Source organism: Zonotrichia albicollis, chromosome Z (genome assembly GCF_047830755.1).
Source record: "Zonotrichia albicollis isolate bZonAlb1 chromosome Z, bZonAlb1.hap1, whole genome shotgun sequence".
NCBI classification, from domain to species: Eukaryota; Metazoa; Chordata; class Aves; order Passeriformes; family Passerellidae; genus Zonotrichia; species Zonotrichia albicollis.
The window spans coordinates 69811161-69826171 of NC_133860.1; the positions used below are offsets into that span (position 1 = coordinate 69811161).

General features: G+C 38.9%; 1 protein-coding gene and 1 long non-coding RNA gene across 5 annotated transcripts in view; one reads left to right on the forward strand and one right to left on the reverse strand.

The window, feature by feature from the left end:
- SVEP1 (sushi, von Willebrand factor type A, EGF and pentraxin domain containing 1) overlaps positions 1-15011 on the forward strand; it is a 117557-nt gene that overhangs the window by 61886 nt on the left and 40660 nt on the right. For all 4 annotated transcript variants that reach the window (XR_003381994.2, XM_026797763.2, XM_026797764.2 and 1 more), the window contains exons 19-30: positions 670-831; positions 1376-1470; positions 2581-2677; positions 3303-3416; positions 4257-4370; positions 5252-5453; positions 6507-6664; positions 7747-7948; positions 8617-8792; positions 10138-10262; positions 13633-13756; positions 14279-14449. Coding sequence is in view for 3 of the 4 variants with exons in the window: in XM_026797763.2 (XP_026653564.2) it covers positions 670-831; positions 1376-1470; positions 2581-2677; positions 3303-3416; positions 4257-4370; positions 5252-5453; positions 6507-6664; positions 7747-7948; positions 8617-8792; positions 10138-10262; positions 13633-13756; positions 14279-14449 (1740 nt within the window). In the remaining variant the exon portion in view is untranslated. The remainder of the gene's footprint in view (positions 1-669; positions 832-1375; positions 1471-2580; positions 2678-3302; positions 3417-4256; positions 4371-5251; positions 5454-6506; positions 6665-7746; positions 7949-8616; positions 8793-10137; positions 10263-13632; positions 13757-14278; positions 14450-15011) is intronic.
- LOC113460219 (uncharacterized) overlaps positions 5452-15011 on the reverse strand; it is a 37809-nt gene continuing 28249 nt past the window's right edge. The window contains exon 4 of the long non-coding RNA XR_012578003.1: positions 5452-5587. This is a non-coding gene — a long non-coding RNA (uncharacterized LOC113460219). The remainder of the gene's footprint in view (positions 5588-15011) is intronic.

The window sequence follows — 15011 nt, forward strand, 5'->3', positions numbered from 1 at the left end:
TTCCTGTTACCAATTCCCCTCCTTCTGATTCTCATATAATGAGGAATAAAATGAGATATGTGATGGGTACCTAAATGAAAATTTTTCCTTACAGAAGAGAAAGGAAATTGTCACTATTATTTCTCCATTGTTTTCTATACAAAAGTTCTGAATTTGAACACAGTTTGCTCAGTAATTTTTTCAAAGAAGTTCTCCTCAATTGTCTTTGGCAAGCTTTGCCAGAAGAATTCCCAGGAAAATAGTCTGTAAGGATTCAAGGTGCAAAAAAGTCTTGTCTTTGTCCTTACTTCTTCTCGTAGGGGAAAAACCCAACAACTGAATCAAACAAACAAATTTTTAAAAAACCCCAACCAAACAATAACCAAAAAACAGGTGTGAAAGAAAAAAAGGAAGTTCCATTTAAAAGCTGCCTCCGGAGCAGCAAAAGTAGTAGAATTAAATACTTCCCAGATATTGCCATAGTCCTTTGAGAACAAGATGGCATCTCACAGAAGATTTTAAATTAACGTTTCCCAGAGTTGTGAATTCCTGGCAGATTTCATCTTGTTCCTTTTAAATCTAAGAAGACACTATGACAGGAGAAGAAAGAGTGATAATAAAGAGGTGGAGGGAAGTGAGGTGCGCATGCAAGAGATCAGGTCACTCAAAAAGGTTTCCTTCCTCTTGCAGTACCATGTCTTGCAGGCGAGTTCTCTCGCACAGGTTTGACACCTTGCTACCCTTGTCCCAGAGACTACTATCAACCAGACCCAGGGAAGTCCTACTGCTTGTCCTGTCCCTTTTATGGAACAACAACCATTGTTGGTGCCAGATCCATCACCGACTGTTCAAGTAAGCCAAGTAATCTCTGCTGCATGAAGTGATTAAGGGGAACATCTAAAACATATAGCCAGAAATAGTGCTAACGGAAAACATCCCACTTACTCTCTGGACTCTGTTTTCAAGCAGTGAAATTCGCAGCTGGTTCTGCCTACTGGTGCTGCTTTTGGCTTTAAGTCTAACTCTGATGCATGCCAAGGCTCAATAAACAGAGTATACATAAGCAGTGTGTGTGTACATTTCCTATGTGTACTATACAAATATACTATGGAGAGAAATATATATATATATAAATATACAGTAATACGTATGTGCATGCCTGTAACTGTACATAAAAAGACACAGAATATTTTTATGTGTACATACATGTATGTGTTTTAGAAATGTTTGTCCTTACATATTTTTGTAATGGATACTGTAAAGTTTCTTTTTATCAAATTCACTTTTTTCAGCATTTCTTTCGGCACATTACTTACATGCAGTTTTAATGCCCCCATGGAATAGGGACCTTGTTACACAGTGTTATTAACAGTGCTTTCATGTCTTTACTCTTCAGGTTTTGGCTCTACTTTTTCAGCAGCTGAGGAAAGTATGATGATGGTACCAGCCTTCCCAGAAAATATCAGCAAGCAGTATAAAGTCAGCAGTCAGGTAAGGACAGTGTTATTTTAAAGTGTTATTTTCCAGTGCTATCCCAAATGAAAGAAAAAGCACTTCATGCAGCAGTAAACAAGTAAGATCTTTTTGACTGTAATTCTTTTGCTGACTGAAAAGATGAAAGGAATGGTTAAGAGGGGAACACTCAAACTCTCTGTGTAATCATAGAAGCAGTTTCATTGAACAGAGGAAGTGGCATCAGCTCTTGACAGCCTTCACCTGATGTATTAAATAACTATTGCATCTGTAAAAGAAAAGTAAACTACATGGAAGAGGTTCAGACAATCTAGAAAAAATATATTGACTGTGTTCGTGCATCTGAGGACTTCCATATGCTGAGTTCCAGAAAATTCTACCAGACATCTAAGCCTCAGACGTAAAATCTTGAGTTTACATGTTGTAACACACACTTGAGAGGAGGCAAGCAGAACTCCCTCTGTTGTGAGTACCCTCTCTGAAATATGAGTGAAATTAGCGTAGTGACAGTGCTTGCTGGAGATGCCTCCTTGTCCCCAGCCTCTCACCTCTAGTCTGTAACTTTGACAAGACTGCTTTGATTGAATTGGAATTTGGAATTGTGTAAAAAGGAGCAAAGTCGACTCGTGACAAATTTGGCCTGAACCATTATATAACACAGGGACAGGAGACAAATTAATCTCCTGTGGTTTTAGCTGACCATTAACTTAAGGGCTTTGATGAATTTGGGTTTGCAAGAACAGGAGAAATAATGCCACATGGTGAAATTCCCTGCCAGGCCGCCTAATGGCCAGTAGCAGGAAGCAGTAGCTGATGTAGAGGGATGCAAAGTGGAGAACTTGTGTATAAATGTAGTTTAATATAAACTGTGAATCATAGCTCAGACAGTTTTAAGGAGATTTTGTTAAGTGAAATGTTATTTTAAAATAATATTCAGATTTGCTGTATTTTTCAGTAGGAAAAAAGCCACAAATGGTTAGCATGCTGAGAATACAAAGGAGGAGCTAGAAGCTAAATCTGGTGTCTTTTTCATCCCATCTTTCCAGAGTGACTAGTGGGGTATACGGTTTAAAACTAGAGTATTGTGCACCAGCTTTGCTGTAAGTGTATCATTTGTGCCTTTGGCAGGTCTTTCATGAGTGTTTCCTGGAACCGTGCCACAATAATGGGACATGCAAGCAATTAGGAAGTGGATATATTTGCATATGCCCACTTGGATATACAGGTAAAAAACTGAGAAGCAGGTGAAGTGGCTACTACTTCATGATGCCCTTAAATTGAGGATGTTTTAAGGAGCAAAGCATTTCAGTATAAGCCTAACTAATTGGGATATGCATCACATGTTTAGAATATATAAAAAATAGATACTTCATGTCCTTGCTGAATTATGTTGTGTTTTGCAGAAAAGGTTTTGAATGGGATTTCTTTTAATGGAATTGGTGGATGTGAAAATCCTATGACTTGGCAATATTTATGATTAACAAAAGCTAGAAATTTGCAGTCTTGACAGCGAGTTCCACCTGTACAGAGTCTGTACTTGTCTTCAGTTTTAGCTACCCAGTTGCTTTAAATCACAGAGATGTCTTATAATCCAGCTGTTATCAAGAAGTTACTTTTGATTGCCCCTCTCTGAAGCTGAAGTCTGTTGCCCAATGTGCATCACACCTTTCTAACAACATTTGTCTTAGATCTGTGTTAAAGCACAACCTAATGAAAAGATTATAAACCTGAATGTCTGCTAATGTAGGCAATTAATCATGTTTTCCTACATTAGCTAGTCATGGCATCCATTTTTCTGAAGAATTTTAAATTTTGGCTTCCAATTTTAAGTCCTTTATTTTGCATTCTAGGCTTGAAATGTGAAACACAAGTTGATGAGTGTAAATCATCTCCTTGTCAAAACAATGGAATATGCAGAGACGGCATTGGGACCTTTGTTTGCCAGTGTCAACCAGGCTATTCAGGTAATTTGTTTCATTTCATAGCTTTTCTTCAGACAGGCTTGGTTTCTGTGCCAAGTAAGTAACACAAAGCACAAATGCTGTGTCATTCCACATCCAATTATAACAGGAAAACAATATGATCTACATCTTAGAGTAAGGTTCTACTATATGTGAATAGGTTTTGAAATAAAAGAGCAAGCATCCAAGGACAGGGTGTGGGAGTGTGTGTCTGTGTGTGTGCATGTACCCTTCTCCTTTCTGACATTTCTGGTCTGAAAAGAAGAATAAGGGTTAGAGAATTAGAGAATACTAACAGGGGAAGTGCTTGTGAAACTAGACACAGCATTTATGTTGTTGCTTTACTGCAGCCTTAGGAATAAATGAGTGGACTTTTGATTATATTTTTTCTCATGCACATTGAAGGTATTGAAATTTGCAGGGAAACTAACACACTCGAATAGCTAGCCAAAACAGCACCTGATCTCTAAATATAGAAATAAACTACTGAGGGGTTGATTTTGTGTGATTAAAAACAAGGTGCTGTGTTTTCCATTAGAAATGGTCCCCCCCACCATTCATATTTATGACTATACATTTGTCAACATTAGCAGTAGCTGGATAGGTTTTTAAACAGTAAAAAGATACACAGTGGACTTTACATACTGATGCCAGCATCTAAATAACACAGACTATCTTTGGAGTGTTTCAGTAGTGCCATCAATCACGTGATTTTGTCACCTGCTCTCAGTAACCTTTGTCATGCTCGTGGTGCAGTTTTGTTCTGGTGTCTGCATCCAGTCACTGCAGCATACAGTCTGTGACTGTGTCTTGATCATGCCTTGTAATCCTGCGTGTTCAAAGGTCTCCTGTGCGAGGAAGACATAAATGAATGTAGCTCCAGTCCATGTTTGAATGGAGCCCACTGTGTGGATGGCAAGAATGGCTACCGTTGCACGTGTGCAGAAGGGTTCACAGGTACACGTTGTTCTCTTTAAGTCAGCTTTTGCTCTTTCTGACCAAAAAATGTGTCTTCCTACCCTACCCAAAGTATTTCCATCCCACCACTATATAGCAATATATATCTTACATGTTGATATGAATGTTAGTTATGGATGTTCCTTAGGTCCATCTAGTCTCTCAGACTCTCCGTAGTGTAAATGTGACTTCAGAAGGATTTTCTAAGTGCTGGATCTTCAATTTCTTATTCTGCCATAAACTTCCTGTATGATGTTAAGGAGCTAATAGCAGCATTTTAATGGGTTCAAAATGTTGTTTTTAATTTTATTTAAAAATAAAAATATTTTAACAGTAGATAAAATGGTCTATATTAAAACTACTCCCCAATCCCATAGTCTGCTTTTACAGATTTCTATAACAAGTACACATATCTGTTGATTATCATGTTGCCAAAAATCTTCACTATAAAATCACAGGCAGTTTCAGTGCTTGGGACATAGGGCCTCTTTCACATCATAAATCACAGAATCACATTTCTGGCTTTCACATCTCTCCTTAGAGTTAGGGTTTCAGCCAAATGTCTTTTATAGTAGGTTTTCATTAGTTGCTCAGAATAGTTTCTCAGGTGATTTCCTCGTTCACCCCAAATTAGTCACATTTAAATTTGACAGTTTGCTACATGTTATTTCTGTAACTGTTAAGATGGTTCCCATAATTCTTTTGTGTTTACTTAACCTCTGTTAATGGAGTAAATTCCAAACCTGCATGGTTACTCTGATGTTTGCTTTTTCTCAGAAGATCAGCTACATCATTTAAAACAAAGAGATGGGTTAATAATCTTTTTTCTTAGGTTAATTCAATCCAGAGCTGTTACTTTGTTGGCTTCTTTTCCCCCTCAGGTGATCACTGTGAAAGGGAGATGAACGAATGCCTTTCCAACCCATGCCTGAACAGGGCTGTTTGTGAAGATCGAGTTGGAAGTTTCTCCTGCAAATGTCTCCCAGGTTTTACTGGTGTCTTGTGTGAAAGAAACATTGATGAGTGTCTCAGCAGACCCTGTAGGAATGGAGCTACTTGCAGAGATGGTATCAACAGCTTCAGGTGACAAACAGATGATTGATGTAATATAATGTGGAAAGTCAGACATGTTGAGGTGCCTCAGCCTTCTCAGATTTCAACAAGCATATTTTGGCAGCCTGATCCAAAATAAGTGGTCCCTTTATGAAGAAGGAGATCTTAAAAGACAAGAAAATATATCCTAGTGTCTTGACTCTTAAAAATTCCAAGGAAAACAGCAAAGAAAATATGCAGAGTTTGAAATGTAAGCATGGTAGGACTGCATGGTTTTAGTACTGATCTTCCAAAAGATGTCAATATTTCCAAACTTCAGGGGCGTATCTTGCTTTCCATTGGAATAATACATGATGACCAATTATGTACCTGGTAATACTACATTTCTATAGCTTGAAAAGACAGGGATAGCTGTACATACCAAGCCTATAGAGGTTAAAATACAAACCCCAGTGGAAACTTCCAGCTATTTAATTTTAGGATTTAGGGTAACTCAGATCAGAAGCTACAAATGCCATCAGAAGTGTCATATCCTAGATCGCTGTATAGCTAGATGGGCCAGCTATTAACATCTGTGTTTAGTTTAGTCTTTTCCCTCCCAAAAGCCCCGGAAGTTTTAGTGCCTTTCAAGCACCTTGGTTTTCCAAGTATCAGTTTTGGTGTCTTTATACTGGCTTGGTTTTCCCCATATACAAAGGTGACTCTCTGAAAAGTTGCATACCTCTCATCATTAATTTTGTGTATATAAGAGGTATGTTTTACTCGTGGAAGTGTAATGGTTATGTCTCACAATTTCATATAAAAAATGCAGGCTCTTTAAATATTGTCTTGTCCCTGTCTAGATGTGTTATGCAGCTAATAGAGTGCATGCTTAAGAGGAATGACCTCTTAAGCATGCTTATTATGCATGCTTTAGAGGAATGACCAAAATAAAATTTCATTAATTCTGTAGTATATAATCTGTTGAATTTTTTTTTTTTTAGTATTGTTATATACTGTTCTCATTGGCAGATCTGGCCTCATAGCCAGAACTCTTTGTTATGATGGCTATCACCTTTGAGGTGTGCTTCTCTTCCTCCATAGGTGTTTGTGTGTGACAGGGTACACAGGACAGAACTGTGAAGTGAACATCAATGACTGTGCCTCCAGTCCCTGCTTAAACCAAGCCACCTGTGTGGATGCCTTGAACTCGTACGTTTGTAAATGTCCCCCTGGCTTTACAGGCAGCAGGTGTGAAACAGGTACACAGGATTAAGTCTCAGAAAAAGGTGGCTTGACTAATCTCTGTGCAAGATTTTCACTGGCTGGGCTGATTTCATACAGCTTCCCCAGAAAGTAGCTAGGATGGTGGGACTGTGAGAGGATGAGTGTGTGACTGCAGCATTAATAAGTGTAATTGCAGACAAGTAACAGCATGTGTCTGAGTCATTTCTCTTTTCTAAGGCATGATTCTAGATTTTTAATACCCCGTAGGTCTATTGAGCTTAATTTGTATTTGCTCTGTGTATCTGGGTAGATCTTTCTGTTTCTTGTATTTTGTGTAGGGCTTTGTATCACAAGGCTGGAGATTAGTAAGGGGTAGTCTTAGCTTCAGAAGTCCTAAAGGCATAAAGTTCCCTACAGACAAAAGAGTATCAAGTTTGCTGTGGACAGGTGGCATGGATCACACCCATAGCACAACTTCCTGGGGGATACTGGAGACCACAAGGCTCAAGTCCCTCTCCCTGAAAATTATAAAGTAGCCAGTGAATCTTTCAACAGAAGCCATGCTGATTTCCCAAAGACAGTAGAAGACATTTACACCTGCCATCCTATGTCAGAGTTTAACACCCACCTTTCAGGACAACTCCACTATATAACATTACATGTAGCGTCCTTGCAAAGCCTGTCACTGTGCATTGAACAGTAGCCCAGAAGTGCTGTCTTATACCAGCAGTGTATTTCAGTAAGTCCAGAACAGAAAAATCTTGAGTTATTTTGGGTTTTTTCTTCAAAGCTTGATTAAATGGAACCAGGTGATTATACATCTTTATGTTGTTGGATGGTAGATGGATATGTCATTTCAGTGATTCAGTTCATGTTATTGCTAGATATACAGCGTCTCTTCTGGATTTTTGTCTTCAAGCACTGTATTTTAGCCTTGGAAAGCTCTGTATGCTGGCTGATGTTAGACTACCAAAAGTTCTTTCTATCTCTATTCAAGTTAGTGAATATTTTTTGTGCAGGACTGCAGTCCACTTTATTGCATTTGCTTAGATTTTATTGGATTCTCCTTCCATGTTTGTGTGACTGTTGTTCTCAATACCCTTTGTCTTCATTGCAGAACAGTCCTCTGGTTTCAATCTTGATTTCGAAGTCTCTGGTATCTATGGATATGTCATGCTTGATGGCATTTTACCATCTCTTGGTGACATCACCTGTACATTCTGGATGAAATCCACTGACACCACAAACTATGGGACTCCCATTTCTTATGCAGTAGAAAATGGAAGTGATAATGCATTTCTTCTGACTGATTACAATGGGTAAATCACAGTTTTGCTTTTCTATAGCTTACAGATGTCTTGGATTGATAAAGGAAGTGTAGAACAGAAGTTTGAATGTAAGCTTTGCCTACTTTGGAATAGAAAAATCTGCATCCAACTCCCTTGACAGAGTTGTTTCTTTGTTTTGTTTTTCTTCTTGCTTTGTTCCCATCACTTTTTGCTCTATAGAAGAGTAATGACAAGAGAGCTGTGAATTTAGACAACATGATTTTTTTTTCCTGTACTATATTCACATCTTTTCTTAATGGCTCATTGAGACAATTAGTGGAACAAATGGAGCTCAGCAGTCAAAGTACTTCTGGCATGATTCTAAATGCAGAGTATGACTTGCACTTTTGCAAAAGCAATGTGACTTGTAGTGTGACTTGTAGTGTGACTCAACAGAAAAGTTTAAGAATCCACTATGCAGTCATGACTTGAGCCTTCATATTTTGTCACAAAAGCATGTCACTCATTTCACCATGCTTTGCATATGATAGCCAACTTCCAAGTCCTCTGTGATGATCTTTCAGGAGAGATTTCTCACATGATAGTTATTACATGCCAGTTGTCTTGTTAGTCAAATAACATTTCTTTGAGTCATGGGGGACAGACCATGCTTTTAAGGTAGCTGCATGCAGCTGAGTATGCCTGTGTCTTTCCTGCAGCTGGGTTCTTTATGTGAATGGGAAAGAGAAGATAACAGACTGTCCTTCAGTGAACGATGGTAACTGGCACCACATTGCGGTGACGTGGACATGCAGGGATGGGGCGTGGAAGGTGTACATTGATGGAAAACTGTCCGATGGAGGCAGCGGGCTCTCTGTTGGATCAAAAATCCCTGGTATGCTTTATTTGTATTATACCACATTTGGTTGCCTTAATTCTGTTTTTATTGCAGAATATGCAAGAAAATGTTTCGGTGTTTTTAGGATATATGCACATGTTCAGCATTTCTGAAAAGCTTATGTTTGCTGTTCTTATTTTGTGAGGACAGTTCCCCCAACTCAGCATCACTGAAAACAAAATGCACATTTCTGAGGTATACTGGTAGGTAGCTTGTTTTATGGACATCACAGTTTAGTCCACAAAGGAACATGTGCAGGGCTGGTTCTGGAATGGCTTTGTGAGAGTAAGTGTCTCACTCAACAAAAGACAGTTTATCTGGCATTTCCCTTACATATATATGTTCAGGGTTTATTGACTTAGCCTTTTCCTGTTCTTTTCAGGCATATATTTGAAGTTATGTTTGTATTTTTTTCTAACAAGGTGAGGTTTGCTATTTCATCATTTCTTGTCATCGGTTATCTATAGCGTAATATCCAAGGGCACAAAAAATAGTATCTTCAGCAATTAAAGAGCTATGAAAAGCTTGGTATCATTTGGCTGCAAAGAGGTTTTGTTTTGGTACTGTTTGCGTACTGCCACCATCCAAATTTACATAGAATTTCAAAATACTATTTCATTTAAATTAAAAAAATACAGTATTAAAGCATTTTAGTCCATGACCCTTACATTTGCCCCTGTCTTTCCCACTTAAATTGGAGTTCTCTCCAGAGATAAGACCTAAGTGTGCTGTCTCCATTACTTTTTGACCTTGTCCACATACCCTATGATGTAGAAGATGCATGTTCACATGTTAGTGGACAAGGTGAATAAATTTAATTTGTGAGCCATGTCTCAGAGCATTAACTAAGCATTAAGTATGGAATCATACTCCCACACTGAAGGTAGTTAATGCTCTGAGACATGGCACACAAGGGGGGTATAGAATCACATTTGACCTGTATGAATTTGTAAGCTTTTGTTTGAAGCAGGAACTGTAAGTTGGTATTGTAAAATGGGCTCCACCTGCTCAAAACTGCATTTTATGTTGCTGTGTGTTATGCTTCAAATACTGAACTATAAGTGATCTCATTGAGCGAATATCATTCCTGAAGCAGCCATAGGTGATTTCTGCTCCCATATGAGTTTGACAGTCACTTCCAAATTGCTATGTTGACGTTTCTCAGTCTAACATAAGTCTTCCAAGAGCTTTTGCTGAGAGAGTTTGAAGGTGGCTGGTCTTCACTGCAAAATCCAAGTAACATAGGGCAGCAAAAATTTTTGTTTTGTTTAGTTTTTAATCTTCTTATGGGATCCCTGCTGTAAGGCTTTGTTTCCTACCCCTCTTCAAATTCTGAGTTTAGGTGGCGGTGCACTTGTGCTGGGTCAAGAGCAAGATCAAAAAGGAGAAGGATTCAACCCAGCTGAATCTTTTGTGGGCTCCATCAGCCAGCTCAACATTTGGGACTATGTACTTTCTCCACAGCAGGTAAGTCCTGAGTGCAGTGTTTGAGCAGAGAGCTCTGAACATAGGATGAACATTTGAGAAGGCACTCTAGGTCAGCATACTGGGGAGACCCCTACTCCCACAGAAGTCAGTGGGACCAGATGGAGTTCTGGCTTAGGGTAATAAGCTTAATGTAGTTAGTAAAGTAGCTTTAAGCAGAACAAAGCCTGGTAAAATCAACGCTGAGTCACCTTCTGTTTTGATTGAACCTTTCTGTAGTATGTAGCTTCAAAACAGGAAGGAAATCATGCATAAAAATTTAATGCTAGAAGAGAGAGAATGCTAGAAGAGAGAGAAATCCAGTGAAATAAGTAAAGTGCTTGTTTTACAGACTACATACAGTTTCCTCATTCTGCTGTTAAAACTTCAGAGGGGAGACATCACAATTTCAGTCAATGCATTGGACACTGAAAAATCTGAGCTTTATAGTTTCAGAAAAAGTCTGAAAGGGCAGCATAACTTAATATGGAATTACACCTAATCAGGTACCTAAACTAACAGCTTGGCAGCACCAAATTTCCACTGAGTTAAAAATTAATAAAGACTGAAAGATGTCTGCAAGGACAGTAATCCCTCAACTTTTCTGGGAGCCAAGCTTCAGTGCTCAGTTATCCTCAAGTGGAATTTGTTTCTCTATACCTAGTTGGGACCTCCCACTTCCATTTATGACTACTGCTTGTGTCTTCCACCATGCACTGCTGTACAAGCCTGTCTGTACCTGATCATCTCCCAGCACACACAGGGCTGCTGAGAGATGTCCCCATAGGTGCTTCTGCTCTAGGCTGAGCCAAGCTCTCCTCCCAGGGCAAGTGTTCCATCCCATCTCTGAGCTTGTTCCAGCTCGTCAGTGTCTTTCTTGCTGTGAATAACCCAAAATGGAATGTAGTAACTTCATATGTGATCTAATAAGGGCTGAGAAAGAATAATCACTTCCTTGGTTTTCTGATGGTAACCCTATTCACACAGCCAAGGATGCTGTTGGTCCTCAATATTTGCCCAGTGCATAGCTGGCTAATACTCAGCTCACTGCCTGCCAGAGTCCCTAAGTTCTTTTCCACAGAGTTCTTTTCCTGGTCTTGGCTTTCCTCACCTATATTGTTCAGAATTTTTTTCCTTCCCATTTTTCCTTGTTGAATTTTTGAAGTCTATCTTTACTCCAGCCTGTCAAAGTGCCTATGCATGCAACTCTGTCCTTGAGCACACTGATTGCTGATATTATCACCAGCCTGATATTATCTGCAAACCTGAGGACAGTGCTCCATCACTGCTTCCTGCTCATTACTATTTCAATCCTGAAGGTCAGAAGTGCTAAACTGTTGATAACACTTGAACAACAAAGACAAATGTTTAAAGTTAGAGAAATTTCTTTGAGGAAGAATCTTTGGATTACAAAGTTTTGCTCTTTTCCTGATTTTTCTTAAATTTGCATCACTAATTGATGGTTTATAGCTGTTTGTTGTCCCTGACCCAAATAAGAAATAATAGCATGAGTAGGAAAAAAAGTAAAGCAGAATCTTTGCTTCCAGCACCCATATGTCTCCTCCATTTATTTCTCTGTATTTTTACTACTTTGCCTCTCTGACAGGTTTAAAGCTACCCAACTACCTGCTGCAGTTCTTGACTTTTAGGGTCACCATCTGTTGCATTGCCGATCACATCTTCAAGTTTTTGTTCACTAGCAGTTTTGAAGCTGATAAGTGTACATGTGATTTTACAGGGCACACTGGTAAAGAGTTTTAAGTACAACTTTCTGAAACTTTCTCAGTAGTTGCCCCTGTTTAATGACAGGTTTGATTGAATTCCCACGTGCTTGAGATGCAACAGTTAGGACAAGGAAGAAAATCCTGCTGTTCATTTATAGTATCCATGTTGCTCATCTGAAAAGAAAGATGTAACACCAGACAGGAAGCTGAGTCAAGCTTCCTATACAATTTTTATCTCATTCATTTCAGAGCTTGGAATAGTAAAGTGCTATTGTAATCTGTAATCATTAGGTTTGTTCTGGCCAGCTGGAACTATTCATTAAGTCTTAACTTTCTATTCTCAGCCATAAAGGAAAGCAGGGTGACAGAATAGGTTGCTTAGTGAATAAAGGATGGTGGAATCTAGTCTTTAAGATTTTACTCACATGCTTTAGTTGTTTATTCACTTGCACATTAATTTTGTATAGGTAAACTGTCACTCTGGTAGCTTTGTTGTTGAATAGACAGCAACAGAAATATGAGTTGTGTATAGGGAACTGTGAGGTCCTTTCTGGCCCTCTTCTATCCATCATATGCCTTAAAAGGGCTGATTCCCAAACTTATTTTTCCTACATTGAAAATATTTTCATGCAGATTCCTTGCAATTTGTTTGCAGCCTTTGGCCTAAGCATCTTCCATTGGCACAGATTGCTGAAATGAGAACTTTGAAATGGCCTCAGAATAAACAGAGAACGTTGGCTCCTTCTCCAGCTATACTGACTGTATAAAAGTCTAACTGACTGCTAAAAGTCCAGTCAGCCTCAATGGGTTCAGAGTAGGGACAATATGAGAACAGATCACTCCAAAGTTCATGATGTACCTTTCTGTCTCACAAGGACAGACACTGTGGAATATTATTCTTGGTTGAATTTATCTGCTGGAAACTTGACAGAAGGCAATCACCCATCTGAGAAAACTTTTCTATCAGAGACATATGGCCGGATCTTCTTTCAAGATACTAATCTGCTGTTGGTCTAATAGTGTGGTCCTTTGTTTCTCCTGTACTTAGCTGGCCTATATAGTTCCTGTTTCTATACTCCATTACTTATGTCCCCATCCCACTTTGGTTGGGCCTTGCCTACAGTGTTATACAGAGTCAGGTTAATTCAGTTCACAAAACTCGTGTTCTGGAAACAACTAATTACCTTATTAAGCTTCTTTTTGTGTTTCTGTCCTTTATATATGGTGCAGGGCTAGCAGTTTTCAGGATACAGATCTTGAACACTAAGTTCTTTTTGGCTTCTATTTGACATTTTCTGCAAATAGATAAGTGTTCTCTTCAGGTTGCAGCCTCATTACTGTCTTTTGGTGTGACGTAGATGTGTTCTTCTTTTACAGTAACAAATGCAATTGTGTCTCAAGAGCTGTGTTCAATACCTTGTTTGTATGTCAAGTAGTCCTTCAGGTAGTGACTCAGCCATATCTAGGTGGCTTATAAGAACAGAATAATAAGCACTTCAGCCAGGAACCTCTTGTGCTAGAAAAGATGAGCATTACTCCCTCAAGGATCTGTTTTAGTGCTGCATACACGCATGAAGGGAATATTTTTTTTAATATTCTTTTCCTACACTGTCCTCAAACATATCTAACCAACTTTTTTAAATCCATAGGTAGAATCTCTGGCTACATCCTGTCCAGAAGAACTGCAAAAAGGAAATGTACTAGCCTGGCCAGATTTCCTGCCAGGAGTTGTTGGAAGAGTGAAGATAGATTACAAGAGTATATTTTGTGCTGGTTAGAGCTTTACTTCCTAGAACCCATTTTTTTCTGAGCAACACTATAAGGCTCTTATATGGGGTCAACTAGCAAACTTGCAGCCTTTGCTCTACTAACCTTGAATAAATTATTTTGATTATTTGACAGTTAGAACATGCAGTCCTTCATTCCTCAAATTCCAGGGTTTTGTAACAAAAGTTCATTGAAATCTATGACAAAAATGTATTGCTTCCTGAATTGAGATGGGAAAAGAGTGAAGATGGTAGTGGACCAGGAAAAAAAAATTCCTGCCTTTTATTCTAATAATTATTGTATGGTATTAAAATACCTGCTGCCTCCTTGCTTCTTTTTCTGTAGATTCCTTTTCTGATTTTATATGTTGATGATTGTCAAAACCCTTTGGACCCATGGGATGTAACGTGCATAACATTTCTGAAAGCTTTTTCCTGAGTAAATTTATACGGGATCAATCACATAACCAGTTTGTTCATTTCAGCATGTAGCTGTACCTCTTACTGAATGTATATATTCTGTTCACAGATTGTCCATCTTTGCAAGGATCCATACCTCATCTGCGGGCCTCTTCTGCTGATTTAAAGCCAGGGTCAAAAGTGAGCCTTTCCTGTGACCCAGGATTCCAGATAGTGGGAAACTCTGTTCAACACTGCCTTAACCTGGGACAGTGGACACGGCCTTTTCCCCGATGTGAAAGTGAGTTGTCTCAGTGAGCTGGCAGGATTAGGAAACCCTGGTGTTTATTTGGATCCTATCACTATTCATGGCCTGGGGTTTTTTTGCAGCTATCATGCTCTTGTATCCATTCATGTTACGGCATAAACATGTATGCTTAAAACTAAGCTCATGTTTTGCTGAGCAGAAACTGTATCATGACCATGTTCTTACATGTTTTCAGCCAGTTTCTAACATCCATGGCTGTTAGAGAAATTAGTCCATTTGGATCAGCAGTCTGGTACTTTCCTCCCCAGTGGCATTAGGAGTGTGGAAGATGCACAGGAAATGCTAAAATATCTCTGTGATTTTTGGATGTCACTGAGAATGTCTGGTTTGAAGTAGAAGCCTTGACTTGAGTAAATTATGACCTAATGTCTTTATAGGCTGCATACATTTCTGTTAGGGCTTGGAAATGCACCAAGATTTATCGGATTTCTTCAAAGAAACTGAGCTGTATGCATTCAGGCTGCCAAGTTTCTTTTGATTATATGATTCCTGCTCCTGCTTTCCCCTTTCCTTTGGTCCTCCTCTGTTGTGACTG